Source organism: Lagopus leucura, unplaced genomic scaffold (genome assembly GCF_019238085.1).
Source record: "Lagopus leucura isolate 7727_CA_CO unplaced genomic scaffold, USGS_WTPT01 Super-Scaffold_100001, whole genome shotgun sequence".
Taxonomy (NCBI): domain Eukaryota; kingdom Metazoa; phylum Chordata; class Aves; order Galliformes; family Phasianidae; genus Lagopus; species Lagopus leucura.
In genome coordinates, this window is record NW_024962262.1 from 41655562 (window position 1) to 41673214 (window position 17653).

At 47.9% G+C, this 17653-nt stretch overlaps 1 protein-coding gene across 1 annotated transcript in view; it reads left to right on the plus strand.

Annotated features, from left to right (window-relative positions):
- The first annotated feature begins 2575 nt into the window (after positions 1–2575).
- The window catches only part of IRS2 (insulin receptor substrate 2), a 30110-nt gene continuing 15032 nt past the window's right edge, over positions 2576–17653 (plus strand). Inside the window, 2 exon segments of the mRNA XM_042867261.1 lie at positions 2576–4495; positions 4497–6018. Coding sequence (XP_042723195.1) covers positions 2576–4495; positions 4497–6018 — 3442 coding nt within the window.

A 17653-nucleotide genomic window follows, 5' to 3' on the forward strand; every position in this document is an offset into this window, starting at 1 on the left:
ACTACTGTCCCTATTTGTCCACCCCTGTGTTCTGCACAACTTGGTGGCACGGGAGAACAAGTGCTAATCTTTGGCCATTCTGACTCACAGCCTGCCTCGCTGAAAGCCCACAGAAATCAAAGCTGGGCTGCTAACACGATGCATTGCAATAGTGGAAGCATAAGACATGCCGGCTTGTAGAAACAGTGAACTGCAGTAGAGAAGTGGGATGGAGTAGTGGCACTAGTCCATTTATTTTAATTAAAGATGCCATAATTAAACTGAAAGGACTGGGAAATGTTTCCGGAAGGTGTATAGTTGGGATGTAGATCAACTATGTAAACTAGGGGCACTCATTCTAGGGAGCTGGTTGTGAAACAATAGGTGTGTTTTTCTTTTTGTTTTTTACCTGAATTTTATGCAAACCTCGGTATCAAATGCTGTGCTCTGTACCAAAGTTATATGTTAAAAAAAAAGAAGAAAAAAAAAGGAAAAAAAAAAAAAGAAGGAAAAATACTGGCTTGTTACTCATCAGCCACTGCTAAAAATTAAATGCTACAGATACTCTTTATACCAATGTCAATATAGAAATCAATCTTGAATTCGAGTCTGTCTTAATGCCTGTCGTACAAATTGCGTGCTTAGTTCTGCTGCGAATCACTATATCAAAATGTTTATTGACCGTATAGTAATGAGTAACATGTATGAAAATATCATTGAGGCGAATGAATATTCATCTTCTCTAATATGTCAGATCCAGGAATGTGTGCTCAAGGTCACTGAGCATATTTCATAAACTCTTGGGAAAATCTTTCCAAATTTGCTAGGGGTTTCCAGACAGATGACTCCTGTCAGTGTGTGTGCCTGGACTGCTCCGAGGGGCAGCAGTTGCTCACCTAGCTTTGCTCCCCTTAAGTCTTCAAGTAGACTTAGTGCAGCTCTAGGTAGAAAAGCAACAATTCCTGATTTTTCATGTGGATCTTGAGAACTGTTATGCAATCAGAACGTATCATCCGCATTTACCATTCCCTATTCCTCCCATTTTCCCAACGCGGAGTCCAGCGAGGGCAGCAGACGGGAAGGCGCTGCCGGCACTGGGGAGCTGCCCCACGGCACCCCTTCTCGTTCCGGGGAGGTTGCTCTTCTCTCCCGTTCCCTTTCTTAAAAAACAAAACAAAACAAAACAAAACAAAACAAAAAAAACACACACACAAAACCGCCAATAGAAGCAGGTGACTACCACCTCATACGTAAATGCAAGCGCTCCCCATATGACGAAGGCAGAGGTCCTTCTCCCGCTTTCCCTCAGCCTGCCGGTGCTGCGGTCGCAGTGGTCTTCCCCAGCCCTTCCCGTTCTGCTGTTGATTTCTAACCGGGTTACGATGACCCGGGCAGCGGGCGGGAGGGAGAGCGAGGAGCACCTCCCTAGCAGCACTTTCCTCATTTTTTTGTCTTTTATTTTCGTCTTTTTCTCTCTTCGCGACGGCCGTAACCCCCACGTTCCTCCTCCCCCCGGACATGTGCATCAGACCCCTCGGGTCTGCCCCCCTCGGGGCCCCCTCCCGCCGTTCCTCCTTCGGGAGGAGAAAGGAGCCCATTGATCTCGGCGCATCAACGGGAGGCCCCCAGGGGGCCGCGCGGGGTGAGGTGTGTAGAGGGAGGGTGGGGAGGAGAGGCGGCACGCGTGACCTCAACGGAAGAACTGCTTTGTGCATCTCTCCCCGCCGCACGCACATAGCGGCGGGGGTGGGATGCGCACCCGCCAGGTGGAGGGACTGCGAGCGTGGGCGCTGCGTGCGTGCGTGGGGAGGGCTGACGCACGTCAGCGCGCGTGTGAGGGGGGACCGCGCGCACACGCCCGGAAGCTCCACTGCGGGGGGGAACCCGGTGGCGACTGAGGGCTGCGCCGGGAGAGGCTCAGCCTACAACGCAGACTCAGCAACCGCTCGCCGCAGCCACCCCCATCGGCAGCGGCCCCCTGCGCGCCCTATATCCCGCTGCCGCCCCGCCAACGGCCCCAACGGCTGCCTCGCGCGCGAGCTCGCCGGGCGCGTTTGTTCTCGCGCCGCAGGCACGCTCCGGGGAGGCGGGGCGGGGCGGGGCAGCGCCTGAGGGGAGCCGGGGGCCGTGGGCGGGGGTAGGCGAGGCGCCGGAAGGCCAATGGTAGCTTGCCGCCTCGCTTCTCAGTGCCCGCCCCGTCGCCTGATTGGCGGATAGAGCCGTCCTTCGAGCGGCGTGGCGGCCAATGCGGGGCGAGAGCGGCGGCGGCGTTGTCCCGCCCCGTCTCGGTGTGCGAGCGCCTCGGTAACTCGGCGGTCACGTGTTGTTTTGCTCTTTAGTTGGGGCACTCGGTGCGCGATGCGTTACTCACTGCCACGCTCCCGCCGGCACAGGCAGCAGCCGCCGCGGCAGCAGCAGCACCGGCCGGGCGCCGCCGCCGGGAGCCGAGGCGGGCAGGACGCCGGGCGGCCGCCGGCAGCGCCCGCTGCTTAGAGCCGGCCCCGGCGCGGCTGAGGAGCCCGGGCGGCTGCGCTCTCCCCGCGGCGGAGCCGCTCAACCCCAGCCCCGCTCGGCGTCGGCAGCGCACGGCCGGGGGATGGCGAGCCCCGCCGCGCCGGGGCTGCCGCCCGGCCCCAACCTGAACAACAACAACAACAACCGCGGCGTGAGGAAGTGCGGCTACCTGCGCAAGCAGAAGCACGGCCACAAGCGCTTCTTCGTGCTGCGCGGCCCAGGCGGCGGCGGGGAGGAGGCGGGGGGCGCCCGGCTGGAGTACTACGAGAGCGAGAAGAAATGGAGGAACAAGTCCGGGGCGCCCAAGCGGGTGATCGCGCTGGACTCGTGCCTCAACATCAACAAGCGGGCGGACGCCAAGCACAAGTACCTCATCGCCCTCTACACCAAGGACGAGTACTTCGCCGTGGCGGCCGAGAACGAGCAGGAGCAGGAGGGCTGGTACCGCGCCCTCACCGACCTGCTGAGCGAGGGCAAGGCGGCCGCCGGCTCCCCGCACCGCCCCCTGCCTTCGCCCTTCGCCGCGCTGGCCGCCGGCGAGGAGTCCGACTACGGGCTGGTGACGCCGGCCGCCGCCGCCTACCGGGAGGTCTGGCAGGTGACACTGAAGCCCAAGGGCTTGGGGCAGAGCAAGAACCTCACCGGCGTGCACCGCCTCTGCCTCTCGGCCCGCACCATCGGCTTCGTGCGCCTTAACTGCGAGCTGCCCTCGGTCACGCTGCAGCTGATGAACATCCGCCGCTGCGGCCACTCGGACAGCTTCTTCTTCATTGAGGTGGGCCGTTCGGCCGCCACCGGGCCCGGCGAGCTGTGGATGCAGGCGGACGACTCGGTGGTGGCCCAGAACATCCACGAGACCATCCTGGAGGCTATGAAGGCTCTAAAGGAGCTGTCCGAGTTCCGGCCCCGCAGCAAGAGCCAGTCGTCGTCCTCCTCTTCCTCCGGGGGGGCGGCCGGAGGCGGCGGCCCCTCGGCCACGCACCCCATCACCGTGCCGGGCCGCCGGCACCACCACCTGGTCAACCTGCCGCCCAGCCAGACCGGCCTGCTCCGCCGCTCCCGCACCGACAGCCTGGCCGCCGGCAGCAGGGCCGCGCCGTGCCGGGTGCGGACGGCCAGCGAGGGCGACGGCTGCCGGGTGGGCTCGGCTGCCGGCAGCCCCATGAGCCCCGGCCCCGTGCGGACCCCACTCAGCCGCTCGCACACGCTGAGCGGCGGCGGAGGGCGGCCGGCGGGGAAGCTGCTGCCGGTGCTGGCCGGGGGCGGGCTGCAAAGCAGCCGTTCCATGTCCATGCCCGCCTCCCACTCGCCCCCCTCCGCCACTAGCCCCGTCAGTCTCTCCTCCAGCAGCGGCCTGGGCTCCGAGCCGGCCCACCCGCATCACCCGCAGCGCCCGTCCAGCGGCAGCGCCTCGGTGTCCGGCTCGCCCAGCGACGCGGGCTTCATGTCCTTCGACGAGTACGGCTCCAGCCCGGGCGGCGACCCGCGGCCCTTCTCCTCCTCCTCCACCGCCAGCAACCGCAGCAACACGCCGGAATCGGTGGCCGAGACCCCCCCGGTGCGGGACTCCGGCGGCGGCACCGACCTGTATGGCTACATGGCGATGGAGCGGCCCCCGAGCGGCCGTCTCTGCTACCGGCCTTGCCCCGAGGTTGACCGGGGCCACCGCAAGCGGACCTACTCGCTGACCACCCCGTGCCGGCAACGGCCCGCCCCGCCGCAGGTCTCCTCCGCCTCCCTGGACGAGTACACGCTTATGCGGGCCACCTTCGCCGGCAGCGCCGGCCGCCTCTTCCCCTCCTGCCCGGCCGGGGCTTCCCCCAAAGTCACCTACACCCCTTACCCCGAGGACTACGGGGACATCGAGATCGGCTCTCACCGCAGCTCCGGCAGCAGCAGTACCAACCTGGGGCCGCCGGCAGGGGGGGGAGGCGGAGGCGGGGGCGGAGATGATGATGGCTACATGCCTATGACCCCCGGCGTGGCCGCGGCCCTTGGTCGGGGGGGGGCGGGGTGGCGATGACTACATGCCCATGAGCCCCACCAGCGTGTCGGCCCCCAAGCAGATTCTGCAGCCCCGAGCGGGGGTGGGAGGCGGCTCCCCCGGCAACGGGAGCAGCTACAAGACCAGCTCGCCAGGGGAAAGTTCCCCCGACGACAGCGGCTACATGAGGATGTGGTGCGGCTCCAAGCTGTCCATGGAGAGTTCGGATGGGAGGCTGAGCAACGGCGACTACATCAATATGTCCCCTCGGGACCCCCATCAGGGGTCCCAAGCTCCCTCCCTCACCCCCCCGGACTTCTTCTTCATCCCCGCGGGGCACGGGGCTGGCGAGCCCCTCAAACCCGGCTGCTACTCTTACAGCTCCCTGCCCCGCTCCTACAAGAGCCAGGGCCTGGCTAAGGACAGCGACCAGTACGTGTTCATGAACTCTCCGGGCAGGATGATCCCTGAGGAGGCAATGTGCGGAGTGGCTCCGTCCCCAGCCGGCACCTTTGCCCCCTCCAGCCACACGGTGCCTTCGCCCCTGCGGCACAGCCGGACCGAGGGCTTCCTCAGCCAGCGGTGCCAGAGGGCCGTCCGGCCCAGCCGCCTGTCTCTGGAGACCTTGCGGACGATGCTGCCCAGCATGAACGAGCACCCCTTGCCTCCCGAGCCCAAGAGCCCCGGGGAATACATCAACATTGACTTTGGGGATGCCGCTGTCTATTCTCCCCCCTCGCTGCCCACCGACAGCCCAGCCTCTTCCCTGGGCTCGGGCACAGGGCAGAGGCGCTCCCCTCTCTCCGACTACATGAACATCGACTTCAGCTCACAATCACCCTCCCAGTCAGGCACGGTCTCGGTGGGCTCTTTGGAAGCACTCTCGCCTGGCTCTTCCTCCAGCACCAGCCAGCCTGATGGGCGCTACATGAAGGCGGCTGGGGGGGTGGCCTGTCTGTCCAGCCCATCCGACAGCGGAGATTATACTGAGATGACCTTCGGCATGGCCACTACCCCACCCCAACCCATCGTTCAGAAGCCAGAAAGTGCCCGGGTCACCAGCCCAACGGCCGGGGTGAAGAGGCTCACCCTCTCTGGGGTGGAGGCCTTCATTCTTTCCAGCCCACCCCCAGACCCCAACCGTGGGGCCAAGGTCATCCGGGCTGACCCCCAGGGGCGCAGGAGGCACAGCTCGGAAACTTTCTCCTCCACCACCACTGTGACCCCCGTGTCCCCCTCTTTTGCACACAACCCCAAAAGGCACAACTCAGCCTCGGTGGAGAATGTGTCCCTCAGGAAAAGCGAAGGCCTGGAGGAGGAGCAGGGCAGCAGCCCCATGTGCCGGGAGACCTCGGCTGGCTTCCAGAACGGCCTCAACTACATCGCCGTCGACTTGGTAGACGGCAGCCTGGCAGGCTGTGACAAAGCCAGGTCGAAAGCCAGGCATGTCCTGAATGGAGGTGTCAATGGAGTGGAGATGAGCGCCTACGCCAGCATAGACTTTCTGTCTCACAACCTGAAAGAAGCAAGCGCTGTGAAAGGTGAGTAGCTACACCAAATGGTGTTTGGCTGGAGTGGGTTTATTCCTCACAGTGGGACTGGGTTTTGTGGCAGAGAGCGCTCTCTCATCGCTCTTTCTTTAAAGTCTCCTTTCCTAAATGCATGCTGTAATCACCAGTCTTGAAGGAGCTTGCTGCCTCTTTGTATGAGGGAAAAGTTTACTTTGGGGATATTCCTTTGTGTTTAAATTCTTCTGGGCTGCTATGAGTGTTTACTTCGGGATACCCCAAAGAAGCTGATGTTTACGTTGTTGCCATGGTTGGGTTATACTTCAGAGTTTTCTCATGTAAGATTTCAGAAAGTGTTTGGAAAACGTGGCCAAAATAATTCATGTTAATACAGCTTCTAAATATTATTTAACAATGTAAAATGATCGAGTTGGGGTGAGGACAGGAGATTACAGAAAAATCCCTGGCACTCAGGCTAAGAAGGTCAATCATAACAAAATTAGAAGGGTTATTTTGAATATCTAAATTTTGATATCTCTTATCTCTTGCAAAAGTTTAACACTGAATCATGGTGAATGTTAAATTAAAAACAAAACCAAAAAATTCTCCCCGTATGTCTAGCAGTTGCTGTGCACCCAGGCTGCCCCATGTGGCATTGTGCATCTTGCTTGGAGCGCGCCCCATGGCGGCTGGGCTCGCCTCCGGGAGTGATGGGAGGGTATCGGGGCACCAACGTTCTGTGTTCAATGACAAAAGCAAGCCAACAAAATGTGAAACGAGGGCCGAGGGAGAATGCATGTTTTAATTCTGTAGCTGTTCCTTTGTTGAGGTGCTGGTTTTCCTGCTCTTTTTTTTCTTAAAAAGGGAAGAACAAAGGACACCCTTCCCTCCCTGCTCTCCTCCCCCGTCCTCCCCCCCCCCCCAAATAGCAACCCGCCTCTTCCTAACAAGCGGGAATTTGTACACAAGTGAATGCTTGCTGGGGAGGGCCCAGAACAGCCAATCTGTCAAGGATTAAAAGTTAATGATGAGGCACCGTAGGGATTCTCTTTGCTGTTGCATTTATTCAAGACACGGTTCTTTAAACCTGTATGCATATAGAGCTGTAATAGATGTTTATGGGCTGGCTGGGTGAAACGACATAGTGCGCAGAAGCGGTTGCTTGGAGGTAAATACGTGTTGCTTCTGCATCCGTGCTGCTGACAGAGGTCATCAATTATGTGCGAAAAGTGACAGTCTGTAAGAGCCACGCTTGCAATGTTTTTCCTTCTGTTTTCTTCCTAGCCAGTTGATTTTGAAGAAGAAAATATTTTCTCTTTTGATAGGAAGTACAGGAAGATGGAAAAGATGAGAGCTCCAGCGCTGGCAGAGCAAGCGTTGAACCTAATTAACGCGAGAGGATTGTTGAATGAGATGGCAAAGTTTTAAAGGATGCACATTTATTCTGAATGACTTGAAGGGCTGAGGGCAGAGTGTTATTTGGCGGTTGCTTTTGTTTTTGCTGGGGTCATTTTCGGGATTCGCATGTCGTGACCTGAAGCGGTGCAGATGCTGCGCGTATGGGTTGCGTTGCCCTATACAAGGCCAGCTTTGAATTCACAGCCTAGGATACACAAGCTATTGTGTGTGTTTCTTTGCAAACTGATTTTCACAGAAATAACGGGTTTTCTAGACCACCTATGGCCCTAAGTGCAAACCAAACTGTTGTTGGGAAACAACTATTTCCACAACAGTCTCCAAACTGCTGACCCCAAGGCAGAGGGGGAAAGCAGGGGGAGGGCTGTGGGAGGCAGTGACAGAGAAAACCTGGCGTGTATGGCAGAGCTCCCATCAGCCGGGTTGGGAGCGGGAGTGGGGCAGCCGAGCTGGGGACTGACTACTGTCTTCCTGCAAAGTAAACAAAGGGGTAATGCCAGAAACATGGCCACGTCAATTTGGTACATAACGTACTGAGGAGAGGATTTAATTCTATTGTATATTTATCAAAGCGTGGTTATAGACAGACTTTAATATTTAATCTGTATGTGTATTTATTTTCCCTATTTCCTTTAAGCTCATAAACGTAGACCTCATCCAGAAGTGCTCTGGGTAAACTCGCTGAGGTTTAATCTCCACGTAGGAGGCAAAGCTCTCCTTCCACCCTCCTGTTTCCCTGGAAAATGTGTCTGCCTGCTGCGCAGTTGCTCTACTCTGGGATTGCTGTAGCCAGTATGAAGTGAGGGCGGTAAGAAAAAAGCTGCACAAGCATCAGTCAGAGTGCTCTGGGTTGTATGTCAAACCCAGGGCTTCATGTGAGCTGTGTTTGTGGCAGGAGAGCAAGAAAAGCTGTAGCAGGGGTTTGTAGAAATACCCTGACAAGTTTCTTCCTGGTGTATATGGGATCCGCTTGTGCAAATTTCCAGGTTTCTCTTTTGGTTTTCATTAGGTTTTAACACTGGAGTTTGTTTACAGAGCTGCTTCTGCCACTGTTAAAATGATCACTTAGTGTTGTGTATTTGAATTCTGAAAGCTGTGGCTTGGGAGATTGCTAAGACTTCCATATTCTGCAGAGAAATATAGAGACAATTTAAAGGAGACTGTATTTGAGCAAAAGCAAGAGTAAACTGTTATTTTAACACAGCAGTAATTCAGGTAGATTTGAGAGAATCTATTTTAGTAAAATAATGGTTTGCATGAGAGATCTCTTACATCACATGTAATCAGCATTGTTTACTGAGCTGTTTGCACTATTTTCAAATTTTGTTTTTGTGTATCTGAGTGGTACGCTTTGCCTTTTCAAACAGAAGAGGGATTTTTCTATGGAGTTCTTAAGACAGTGAGGATCCATGTGTGCTTAACAATTGGAGCAAGCGAACAAGTCAGATACAGGATATACAAACAAGCTTTTTATAATTACTTTAATAGTAGATTAGTGTAAATTACATGGAAAAAATCAATTTGAATTCTTCTTAAGCTCTGTAGCAATCAATGTATTTTCACATGGATAAATGCTTTGCAGGAAATTGTCTGTGTTATTTGAAGGTGGTTGGTTTTCACATGTGGCTTTTTTTTGCTGCCGGTACCTGACCTCTGCTGTAGTAACGCTGTGTTTCTGGGATCTCTTTCCATGTTGTCCTCGCAAGACAAGGGCGAGCTTGTGCCACCACAATGGCTGTGACAACAGAGAAATCAAAAGGTTGCTTGAAATCATCAGTGCATTTAGTTTTACTGTACTCCGAAAGTGTGTGCATACTTAAGAATCTGAGAAACGCTTGCTTTCTTCCAATTTGTAAATAAAATAATGGTTTTATTGGTCAGTTAAAGCTCTTGTTGGATGTGGATAATTAGCTAGCCTTTCATTCTGACATTCTGACTGCTTTTTCACTTAAAGAAATGTATGCCCTGTGTATGGTTTTATTGTTTATAGAGACATTTGCAGTCTTTTTCTCATATAGTGTCAATTATTTATTCCAGTGTATTTATAGCAGATAACACTCAAAAATGAGGTAACTTTTTAATGCTGAATCTTAACTCTGTTGAAGTAAAGTGGGAGTTTTGTCTCAGTTTCAGTGGGGTAAAGATTTTACCTTTTGTGTGTAATCCTGGAATTTGAAGTAAAATTCCCATTAAGGTTAGTGACTGTGTAATTGGGAGTTCTGCTTAATTGAAAACAATGGACTTGGGTTTGTTATAATTCATTTTTGTCTTCTCTTAACAAAATGCTCTGTAACTTAAATGCTTATAGTATTTGGACTAATTTTCTAAAACTGAACAGATATTATGTATAATGGTGCAAAAAACAAAACAAAAAAAGCACCACCACCAACAACTGAGGATTGTTTACTTCCTGTGTTAGTTTTGTTGTCTTAATTTAAAGTAATCATCTGTAATGCATCTACTGAAGATCGTAATAAGGTGATTTTTGATAATAATGAACCTCCCCCTTGTTAATTAGTTCTTACTTTTGTGAGGGTTTTGTGATTGCATCTAAACCAAATAAAAAGCCTATCTCAAGAACTCTCTCCCTGTGTCTTTCTAATGGCATTTCAGATTATTTTAAACATAACCCTTGTTTCCTTTTTTTTTTTCTTCAGATATCTTTGCACAATGAATTATTAATTTTTTTTCCATTCTAGTATGCCAACTGCCATAAAGTTTTGATTCTGAGAGCAGCGTGAGAATGTTTAATTGTCTCATTTCCAAAACTTGTATTCATTTTTTTTAAAATGACTTCTTAAAAGGATTGAAAGAACTGTGTGTTGTGTTAGCAACCCGTACATCCTTTAAAATCATCTTTGAGTAAATTAGTTGTAAGCATAGTATTTTCCCTTGCTGATAAGTTCCTTAAGAACATCATAATTAACACGTGAAAGAACTGAACTGCTTTTAACAACTCACATAGTTGGATTTTACTGCTTAGAATTAAACATTTGAGGTTGTCTTTTACTGCCTCTATGAAAGCACTTTTTGTCTCTCGGATTGCATTTTACAGGTAACCACACCAAAATGGCAAAGCCTGAACCCAGCAGCGCCATTTGTGGAACAGAATGTAAACTGAAGCTATCTGAGATTAAATGAAGCCTTTGATATTTTAAATTCTGTTGATTATGTGGATGGCAGCTTTTTACAAGCAGATAGAATATTTAAACTTGTAACGTGTTAGACTTCTATTCTGCTTTATACTCTAAATTACATTTAGCTATACTGTTCTTGTTAGGAATGTCATGGTTGCTTTGAGTCATTTAAGATAAATTGTTATAGACAGAGTTGAATGGTGAGTTTGTTCTAAAATGCACCGGTACAGTCATTGCTCAAGGCAGAGGAAATGCTTAGGTTGGTGATTGCTTCTGATTACTTGATTTCTTTCAAGATAGCTACAGAAACTAACGTTTCCTTGTAACCAAAATGCATAAAGGAGTGTTTGAACAGAAAGAGCATTAGGACTTGTTTTATATGGCGGTCTTTGGTTTGTTTGTTGCTGTTGTGTATTGGTTGTTTTTTTCTCTAATAAGGAGGGAATAGCATGGGATTTTTACACTTGATTTACTGGCATTTTTAAATAGCAGTAATTATACTGGAATGCTGAAGTGGTTTCAAAGTTCAAGCATCTACACAAAAATGATGCTATCATTAGTGTATGTAATGTAACTTTCCTCCCTATTTGTCAGTTCAGTGGCAACATAGACACATTCAGGCATTTTTCTCTTTGTATCAGATTTGCAGTAAAGCACTTAGAAAGCACAGTTAATATGTTTATTTTCAAAGTAATAAACATAAGTAGCCATAGCTTGTTGTTTTTTTTTTATTATTATTATTATTTGTTGAGGGTGTAGTATGCTGTTAAAGTAGTTGTCTGCTTGTTTTCTTTATGTCTACGTGTGTTATGTATTAGTTGTGGTATACTGTAGCAGTTTGTGGAGTTTTAACATTGTTAGCAAAATGTGTTTAATAAAAGTAAAATACAAGTATAGTGGCTTATTTGATCCATAAGGGTGTGCAATGTTGAGGGTTTCACAGTTCTTTTTGTTATTTCTTTGAGTGTTTGCTTAAAAGTGAGCTGTATGCCTGTGGAAATCAGTAGCATCCATTCATTTTTAGAGATAGTGCACTGACCTCAGAGTTCAGATGCATTTTGCTTGTGTGTGCGTTGTCTGGAGCACAGTTGTTTTTAAAGTTGGTGTGTGTACATGAAGGGGGTCAAGAGTGGCAGTCCTGAAGAGCCAAGTTCAGCTGAATAGTTCCTTGCTGCCAATTGCTGAAAAGACAGCTTTTCCTCCTGGAGCCTGTCCAAAGGACAACTTTTTTTTTTTGTTTTCTCCCTGGTGTTTTTCTCTGGAGCCTGACCGTGTGTATCTCCTGGTCCTCTAGAATCAGCTGAAGTAAACAGAGCTCCTCCAGAGAAGTGCTCCTCCAAACCTTATGTAGATACCTACTAGAAAGCAGCATAAATTTTCCCTCCACCTGGCTGCACCTCTGTGAGCTGTAGAAGAAACCTGGGTTACTGGTTTAGATCACATTTGTTGTTTCCACACTCCTTTACATTGGATGAATCTCGTAGTTTCAGGGTTGTATTTATATTTGAGGCTTAGGCATTGTTAGCTGGACTGAAAACTTAGACAAAAACCAGAAAAAGCCCCATAAAGGTTATTTGCACCTTCACAGAAGGTAACTTAAAACAAGGCACTTCAGTGTTAGAGCGCTAAGTCAGACAGTAACACCTGAGCCTTACTAAAGGACAGCAGAGGAGCATCATCTCTATTAGGCGCTATGGGCAGCTCTCCTGAGGAACAGGTGTTGTTGCTGGGACTCCTCTGGTAAGTGGTGTGCCTTGGAGGGGTGCTACTGTCTGGCAGCTGCAGTGAAGCACAGACCTCCAACGCCAGTCAAAGCAAAACTAGCATTGTTCAGCATAAATATTTGCTCTAAATGTGAGGGATTCAATTGGAAGTCTGTTTTAAAAACAAACAAACAAAAAACAAAACAAACAAAAAAAACCAATATTTTGAGTTCTGTTATCTGCCCACTTTTTCACTATTTACAGATTATCTGTTTTTCTTTTCAAATGATCAATTATTTATCAGCAGTGACAGTCCTGAGTTATGCAGAGGTGTAGGAAAATAATAACAAAAAGCTTTTTTTTTTTTTTTTGCATCCACACAGTGGAGGGCAATACGTATTGTAAAGAAATGCACTAGAAGCTGCAAGTGGAGAAGTAATGCATCTTTTTGGCACTGAGTTTGTTTTCTGTCAAACCTGGATTTGCTTATCTTGGCTATTCTCAAAATATATTTAAAAATAAAATATAATAAAAAAAAAAACCAGCTCTAGAGTGCCTTTATCTCAAGTATTTCTGTCACTGGTTTGCTGACTGAAAAACTGAACCACCAGACTAAGCCCCTCCTCTGATCGTAACATCTACGTTGCGGAAGAGGATCGTAGTAGCCTGATTCCATAGATTAGTAGTGATTCAGTGTTTTGTTTACATTTTGTCAATCTCTTCAGCATCCTAGAGGAGAACACTTCCTTCCTGGCAGATGGCAGCCCCAGGGCCATGCACCTGCCACGACAGGCTCTGCGCTCGTAATCTACCCTAGCATCGCTGTTGACAAAAGGCTAATGATGGGAGACTGTCTGCCTGACAGCCTCAACAAAACAGGAGCACATTTGTCCTTCAGCCGGGCTCTGAAAGATCTTAGGAAGGACGTTTGGGTGTATACGCAAGAATTATTGTGGCATTTAATTTAGCCTTCTTCAGAAGCTTTCGTGGTGTGAGACGCTTCTGAGATAATTACATTGTAGAAAGCAAAGGGTGCCTCAAAGAAGGGATTTTCTGTTTCTCTGCTAGAGTGACACCCGACTTCCTATTCCACAGCTCAGTGCAGATGGTAGGAGCACGTGTGTGATTTAGCCATCAGGGCTGTGGGGTGCCGGTGAGGGGCTCAGCCCTGCACTGCTCGGAGGCTGCCTTTAGCTGTTTATGAATGGTGTGTGCCGCGGTTGCATAATGCATTCATTTTTCTGTCGTCTGCCTGCTAGTGTTAAATGTTGTTATTATGTCACTAGGCTGGGATCTCTTAATTTGTCTTTCCTTCACTTGTGTGTTTGCGTTAGGTTGCCGTTCTGATTTGAAACGCACATGGGTGACGTTCCTCGCGGACGCTACCCAAGGCGAGGATGCCTTTGAAGTAGGCCAGGATGTTCTTTGCTAAATTTAAAAACTACCCAAATATTACCCAGAGTTTGTAGAGTATTAAGCGGGATTACATGACGCACGGATTAGACATTGTTGAGCAGCTTGTTTTTGTTTGAAGGGGTCAGAAATGGAGGCACTGGGGCTTGAGTGCAATGCCAAGCCGGGGAACTTTGCCACTACCACCAACAGCAGAAGTTTATTAGAAACAACAGAATGCAGTGGAAAGTCTTCTAAGCTTTTTGAAGTGATGCTTTAAAAAATGTGTTTGAAACGTGCTCTGGTGATGAGTGCAAGGTATGAAACTCACTATTCAGTTTGGCTCAATTTCACAGGCAGTTTCAAGTAGTTGAAGAATAATGCTGTAAGCAAGACTTGAGGTGAGGACTCGGCTTCTCTGAAGTCAAAGACGAATCACTAAATCTTTCCAATAGCAGTGGGAAAATCCTGTCAGTGAAATTAGATCTAAGCAACTTTAGATTTACCCATTGTCTTGTGTCTTCCCTGGCAGCTTATTATTTAAAAATGATGTTAAAGAGGGTTCTTTATGTCCAGTTTAAACCTTTAAATTGGCAAACGCTGTCAGGCTAATGTCCGGAATGAGGAATTGGAAGATTTTTCTTTTGGATATGGTCTTTTCCTCCCTGCAAGTTACAGTCTTGATTGAATGAAACATTCCTGTGAACGTCTTCTGTGGGAAAGTTAGGCTTGGCTTTCACATGGGAGGTGAGTACCGGGCAGGTCAGGGAGAGTTACTGAGGACGAGAAAGTAGCAGCGAAGCTGGCTTAGTTAGCCTTGGGAAATGGAGTAACTGACACTATGCAAAGTTATTCCTAACAACTACTAGTGCTACATTTTAGCATTATTTATAAGAAGCAGGAGTAGAATTGACACAAACCCCTTTAGGTCATACCAGAAAAGGATTTCTTTGCAAGGGGGTTCTGAGATTTGGATCTGAAAGGTGGAGGTGAAATTCATCTGTATGGTAGTTTCTCTCAATTGTGTCATAATATCATTTGGAAATATTTATAAGAGGCTGGACTTGCATCTTTTACAATGAAGATTTAATTCCTGAGCAATTGTTTCTGCCAAAAATCAATGAAGCATTAACTGTAATAATATTGTCTCTTCTACATAATAAGAAGAAAAGTTATGCTCCTGTTGTAATAATCAAGAGCTCTTGATAAAAACTTGTGATGATGATAAGTATTCAAATTGTTTGTGGACTGCAAAAATTACTTTATTATGAGCATTATTTACAACTAATTAGTCTTGATCTAATAAAACTATGAGCATTTATATTTAGAATTGGAATCAAACTGGTAAAGCAGTGCAGGGGTACATAATTGGCTCCATAGTGGTCACGGAATTCGTGTTCATGACTTTAACAACAGTTACAGGAAATGAGTATGCAAAGAGGCATAAGGGATAAATGTATGATTGTGGAGCACATAAAGCTTCAGGGAGTTGGCTATAAACATAAAATGGGAGTACTAATGACCTTATAAACCCAATATTCCAGCAGTTCCCCTCACAAACATCAGAGAGAGATTCTTGCTTGCACAAATAAGTGCTAGGATGCTACTGCTTTCTTTTGGAGTTCTACAAAAATATAATTTGTCATACTTCTCTGTTTTAATCTGTAAAAGACAAGATGTTTGTTTGAGAAGATAAACCTTCAACAGTAACTGGTGTAATCTAAATAAATAGTAGATTGTATGGGTTCTAAATAAATAATTTGGTAGTAATCAGTTCTTGAATGTTAGCCAATAGGATGATTTCCAGATATAAATGCACCAGTGTATTTCAGCACTGCAAATGATTTCTAGACCAGGTCCTCTTTATTTTTATTTTTTTTTTTTTCCCCATTAGTGCAAATATTCAAGTGACAGGAAACTTAATGAAATGTAAGAGCTGGTAACATTAGAATAGTGTATCTGTTGTTTTTTATTGTTTTGTTATCAGGGCTACAGGGATCATGGTGAGGGAACTGGAATATCTCCCTTGTAAAGAAAGGCTGAGAGACCTGGGGCTTTTCAGCCTGGAGAAGAGAAGGCTGTGGAGAGTGGGGATCTTACCAATGCTTTTAAATATCTAAAGAGCAGGTGGCAAATGGGTAGAGCCAGGCTGTTTTTGGTGGTGCTCAGCAACAGATCCAGTGGCAGTGGGCACAAACAGAAACACAGGAAGTTCCACCTGAACATGAGAGAGATCATCTTCCCTTGAAGAGTGACAAAGCACTGGAGCAGGCTGCCCGGAGGGGCTGTGGAGTTTCCTCCTCAGGAGATACTCAGATCCCACCTGGACACTTTCCTGTGTCACTTGCTCTAGAGAAACTAGTTTAGCATGGGGTGGGGCTAAATCATCTCCAGAGGTCCCTCCAAACCCTTGTGTTTCTGTGTCTCTGTATTCTTGGCTATGATAGGAAGCGTAAACAATAGCCTTAGACATGGAGCTTGGATGAGCACAGCTTAACTATTGTGCTTTATGGCAGAAGGAGCTGGTCTGTGCTCAGAATGAGGTATATAAGACATTTAGGTACCATGCTGCTCTTTGACGCAGTGGTTATGAAAAGTCAACTGAGAGAGTGTTTTGCAAGAGAAGTTATCCCCCATGTCTACTGCATCTGTCAAGAACCTGGCAAGATTTGACTTGCCTTCCTGGCTATGTGGATGCTCTGTCACCATAGTAAGAGAAAGGAATGCAACACTTTATACTATTCACACTCCTCAGCAAGTACTTTTCTTCTTTGTACTCGTAAATTATCTCTTGTAGCTTTACAGGATAGTAAAACTTCAGCCATACAATTTTAAAACCACTTATAGAGATATTTGAATGACTTTTTTTATTCATACAGGCTTGTGTTTCGCTTATTTTTAATTTGCCAAAGGACATACTTGCATTGATTTTTATTTTTTTTTTACTCACAATTTCTACATAACTATATTGCAGCTTGCTGTTTCCTTAATTGAAGTGTAAGTGTGATTTTAAGGTGTGTTCCTAGGACTTAGACCCCCAGCAGATGGGAGTTATGGGTCTGAGTGCACTTAGACAGAGAAATGCCATGCCTTCAGCAGTTCTCTACTTGCTGAAGTTTAAAGAGAAACACTGAGCTCTGCAGAGGTTTCGTGTGTAGGACGAAAATTTGGACTCTACATCCCTAGTGGAATGAAGTGTACACATTGTGTCCTTAGGTGTCTTAGCTCTGGTGATGTGAGTATTGAGAAACATTTCTTTGTTCAGTATTTCCTGTTTGTTTGGTTTCAATCCCATTCCCTTCACCAAACACTGATTTTTCAACTGGTCTTTTGGAGGCATTTTCCCAAGCACTGTGCTGACAGCTGCCTGAGCAGCCAACTCTTATTCATTGCACTCAGTAGGCAAGCCTCCAGCAAGCTCTGCTGAGGGTGGCAGAGTAGTAGGCAAATAAGTCCTTCTTTATAATCCTTTATCACTGCTTTTTAATTATGTAAAATCATTGTTTTGCTCAATGGTGAAGTGGCTTTATCATCCTCAGATTAGTATAGCAGTCTGTGTGTACCTGAGTAAAGCTTTCATTTTCCTTCTGTGCTCTAAGAGACAACTCATATTGTGATATGTGTCAAAGAAGGTGTTAACTCGTTACTTATGTAAAACACAAGCAAAGCTAATTCTTGCTAGGAAGCAGGAAATGCAGTGTGTTTGATTCACAGAAAACTGTTTGTCATCAGTTTAAAAAACAAAGACTAGCACAGTGCTGAAAATAATTGTTTGATTTTCAGTTAATGCAGGAGCAGGGGATGCTTGTCCAAATTCTGTGGTTTAGTTAAGGAAAAAAACACTGGGAATACATGGAACCCAGAATGGTACTTGAGATAACCCTGTGCTATGTGGCTATGACACTGAGTGTGGGAATGGACAGCATTGCCGTATATCTTTGAAGTCCAATTGCTGTTTCTATGCTGGATCAGATCTTAGTGGAGCTTTTCTTTCATAGCATGGATATTTGGCCTGAACTA